The following is a 3,709-nucleotide window of genomic DNA, read 5'->3' as shown; positions in this document are numbered from 1 at the left end:
CTTAACTGGAACCACCTTCCCCCAAAACTACCCTCTCTGTACATCACCCTGAGATTTCAGTTCCTAGTGGTGGCCTCACAAGCTTGGTAGATCTAAGACATGTTGTAGCAATTCATTGGGGAACTTCCTCTTTTGGGGACATTTCGGTGGCAAATGCTAAGTGGAATCTCAGCATTTTGCTGGCACAAGCTCAAAAGAATAAGACAACCAGAGGGGCCAGAGGAAAAGCACAGAGATGAACCCAGCCCACTCCCACCGCTTCTCCTGACTTTTCCTTCCCCAGAGGAACCCAGACTTTCCAAAGCCCCTCCGGGTTAGGTGCCCTGCTGGCCTAAGGCTGGGGACCTTTGCAGAGTTGAGCCCAGGTGTGCTCCAGGACCACGGACAGCGCCACCTCTCTGGCCAGCAGCTCCCCAGGTCTATGGATCGCCCCCTGGAGGCCGAGTCTTGCCCTGTCTCATGTGGAGGTAAGGCTGGGGAATGAGGCTGGTGACATTCTGTCCTACAGGACAGAGGTCCAGCCAAACTCCTCCTCAGTCTCCCCCGGAACCTCCCTCATCCTAGGGAAGAGGAGACGGCTTCAGAGACACAATGCATTTCTGAGAGGTCACTGGGTCCCTTGCCCCTCAGGGCTGACTCTACTCTCACCCCCTCTAGAAAACCTGTCAGACTCCTGCCCTGCCCTTACTTCCTCCCCATTATTTAGCTTTTAAACCCTTCCTTGTACTGTCACGGAGCTCGGGACAACCCAAAACAGAATCGGTGAGCCTTTTCTGTGCCTGGCACTATGGCGAGTCCACTTCTTCAGCTCAAATGAAGAAATGAAGTATCAGAAGTTGGGTTGCGATACTGTATTTGGAGCTGGTAGGTCATACAAATAAATTCTAAGTTTTAATTTCTTCTACATAAAGGTTAAATATTCAGATTGGGGAAAGGATCCTGTGGCCTTAGTGGACCACAGCATGGAGACAGTTGTCCTGAAGAGCAGAGCAAGCCAGGCCAAGGAGAAAAAACAAAAAACAAACAAACTAGGAAAGCTGGATTAAAATTTGTTTTTAATGTTTGGAGTCAACAAAAATAAAATTTGCACAGTGAAGAGGGAAGAAGCAGGAAGTCAACAGCGATGAGACAAGTATGTGAAGCCACTTTTTCTTCAAATAGACTGCTGACTCTGAGCAGTCACGGAGAAGCTAAGTAGAACATTCAAGAATCTCATGGGGCCTTAGCCGGTTTGGCTCAGCTGATAGATCATTGTATTGCAGACTGAAGGGTCCTGGGTTTGATACGCATCAAGGGCATATGCCCGGTTGCAGTCTCAGTCCCCGGTAGGGGGCGTGCAGGAGGCAGCCAATCAATGATTCGCTCTCATCATCGATGTTTCTATCTCTCTCTCTCTCCCTCTCCCTTCCTCTCTGAAATCCATAAAAATGTGGAAGAAGAAGAAGAGGAAGAATCTCATGGGGCCAGAAATGAGGTCTTGCCAAGGAGAGGCCCCTGTAAACATCGCCACCTTGTGGTTAGGACTGAAAATAGGTGAGACGCAATAGGGCCAGAAACTGGGCTGTGAATTCCCTCAGTGCTTGATGGGATTGTAGTGACCCACCTGCTACCGGCCACAGTAACGACGCCTGGAGGAGGAGAATCCTAACCGGGGTCTACACTGTAGTCTGTGTGATTTGTCATTGTCAGACGGGGTGCGATCCGGGAGACAGCCACCCAGAGAACGATGAGAAGACGGGATTTATTAGAAAACCCAGACCTTAGACCATGTGCCAGGAGCCAGGAAGTGCTGTTCTGGAGGGAGCAGGAGGGCGAGAGACAGCGTCACGGAGCAGCTCACCTGCAGCACAGGTGCAGGTGGACGTGAGAGCCGGCCCATCCCGTCTCTCAAACCCCATCGCCTGTCTTCTTCCTGCTCTGCCTGGGGATGCTCATCCAGCCGTTAATGTTAATCAGGCCGCAAGGTCTCCTCATGCTTCAGCAATGAGTCCTGGACTTCTCCCCACCCCCCTCCCCCAGGGGGGGCTGTGATGCCTCTGGCCAGCACCCAGCTCTGAGCGAGTCCTCATTGGCCTGCGCGCTTGACCTCTGAGTACTCGTGGGTGCTGGTGGCCTCCTGGTCCCGAGGCTCCCGTGGCTTCAGCCCCTCAAAGGTGAGGTTGGCGTAGTAGAGCTCCTGCTGCTCCCCCGACAGAGGGCCCTTCTCAGCAGGTGGCGCTTGGTCTGGGGGCCCGTCCGGCTGAAGATTTTTCTTGGAGCCCTGAGTGACGGGGAGAGAAGGGCGTCCGAGAGGCATGAGGCAGACATGGTCCCAAAGAAAAGTGGGGCTGAGGGGACAGTTTTTTCCTTCATCTTCTTATTGTACAGACACTTCTCATAGACTCGACTGTTCGCACATTCATTAAAAATTTTTTCTTTTGTTTCTTTTTGGGGGTTTTGTTCTTTTGGTGCAAAAAGAAAGAGACTTATTCAGGTGCTGGGGCCTAGGAGAATGGTGGACTTTCATCTTGAAGACCATCCTCCTTCCTGCTCAAGATTGCTGTTATTTTTTATTTTTTTTTATTTTTTGAGACTATTGCAGATGTTGACTAGACCATATCAAGGGCCTACTGATCATATTTCATTCCCTTAGAAACCCAGTAAGCATGATACTCTCATTATCCCCATTTACAGATAAAGAAGCTGCAGTAAAGGGAGGTGAAGTAACATGCCCACAATGGGAAGGAAGTAATAGTTTGGGGGAGCTGGTTCTGGCAGCCTGTGCCTATCAGAGAGGTGAGGTGGGCTCAGTGGTCACTGTGGCTGGGGCAGGAGGCTGACCATGGGTTCCGGGAAATGAAGGGGAAGTCAACTCCCAGCTGTCTGTCCAGCCGACCACAGAGGAGCGGGTGTGGGCTCCTTAATGGACATGCCCAGCCCCCCTACACGGCATGAGAAGACACCCCATCACTCACCCAGGTGACTGTGCCCATGACAGGGTCTTCATCATTCGTGACATTTGGTCTCCCGGCTGCTTGCCTCCTGCGGGCTTTCACTCTAAGGGAAGAAGTCAGCAGCCAGAATGGCTCAAGCACAGGTGGGCAGCTGCCCCCACTCCCTGATGGACAACGGAGGCATCCAGACCCTGAGTCCAGACTCAGAGACCCTCCTGACATGCAGATGAGAACCCCCTCCCCCTGGATGCCCAGGGGTTTGGCCAAGACGGAATGTTCATCACCAAGGCCCCTCTCACATGCAGAGACTTGTGCATGAGCCATCATCAGTGTAACTCATTGTAGCCAAAAAGTCCAAGCAACCCAATGTCCATCAACGAAGGAACGGACAAATAAAATGTGCCCCATCCATACCATGGAATATATTTGTAAATAAAACGCAATGCAGGGCTGACACATGAACCTTGAAAATCTCAGGCTACAGGAAAGAAGTCAGTCACAGTGAACATGTATTTTATCATGGCATTTCTATGAAATGTCAGAATGGGCAAATCTAGAGAAACAGGACATACTGGTTGCCTGGGGCTGGGGGAGGATGGAGGCATGAGGACAATACAGGGATGTGGAGTTTCTATCTCTCTCTTCTTTTTCAGACTAATAAAAAGGTTTTAAACTTGACCGTGGTGATGGGTGCACAGCTGTGTGCCTGAAGTTAAAGCCATTGAATCAGACACTTTAAATACATCGGAGTTTTACCTCAATAAAGCTATTGCCCC

The 3,709-nt window shown here is 50.9% G+C and overlaps 1 protein-coding gene across 1 annotated transcript; it reads right to left on the bottom strand.

Moving 5' to 3' along the window:
• Nucleotides 1–1,723: 1,723 nt before the first annotated feature.
• Nucleotides 1,724–3,257, bottom strand: LOC106723602 (sialic acid-binding Ig-like lectin 5). The gene is made up of 3 exons (XM_014550446.1): nucleotides 3,154–3,257; nucleotides 2,955–3,036; nucleotides 1,724–2,260 (listed from the first exon to the last, which is right to left on the bottom strand). The coding sequence occupies exons 1-3, from the start codon at nucleotides 3,255–3,257 to the stop codon at nucleotides 2,066–2,068; spliced, it is 381 nt and encodes a 126-aa protein (XP_014405932.1). The 3' UTR covers nucleotides 1,724–2,065.
• Between the last annotated feature and the right edge of the window lie 452 nt (nucleotides 3,258–3,709).

The sequence above is a fragment of the Myotis brandtii genome, unplaced genomic scaffold, assembly GCF_000412655.1.
Source record: "Myotis brandtii unplaced genomic scaffold, ASM41265v1 scaffold601, whole genome shotgun sequence".
Taxonomy (NCBI): Eukaryota; Metazoa; Chordata; class Mammalia; order Chiroptera; family Vespertilionidae; genus Myotis; species Myotis brandtii.
This window is presented reverse-complemented; position numbering and strand designations above follow the sequence as displayed.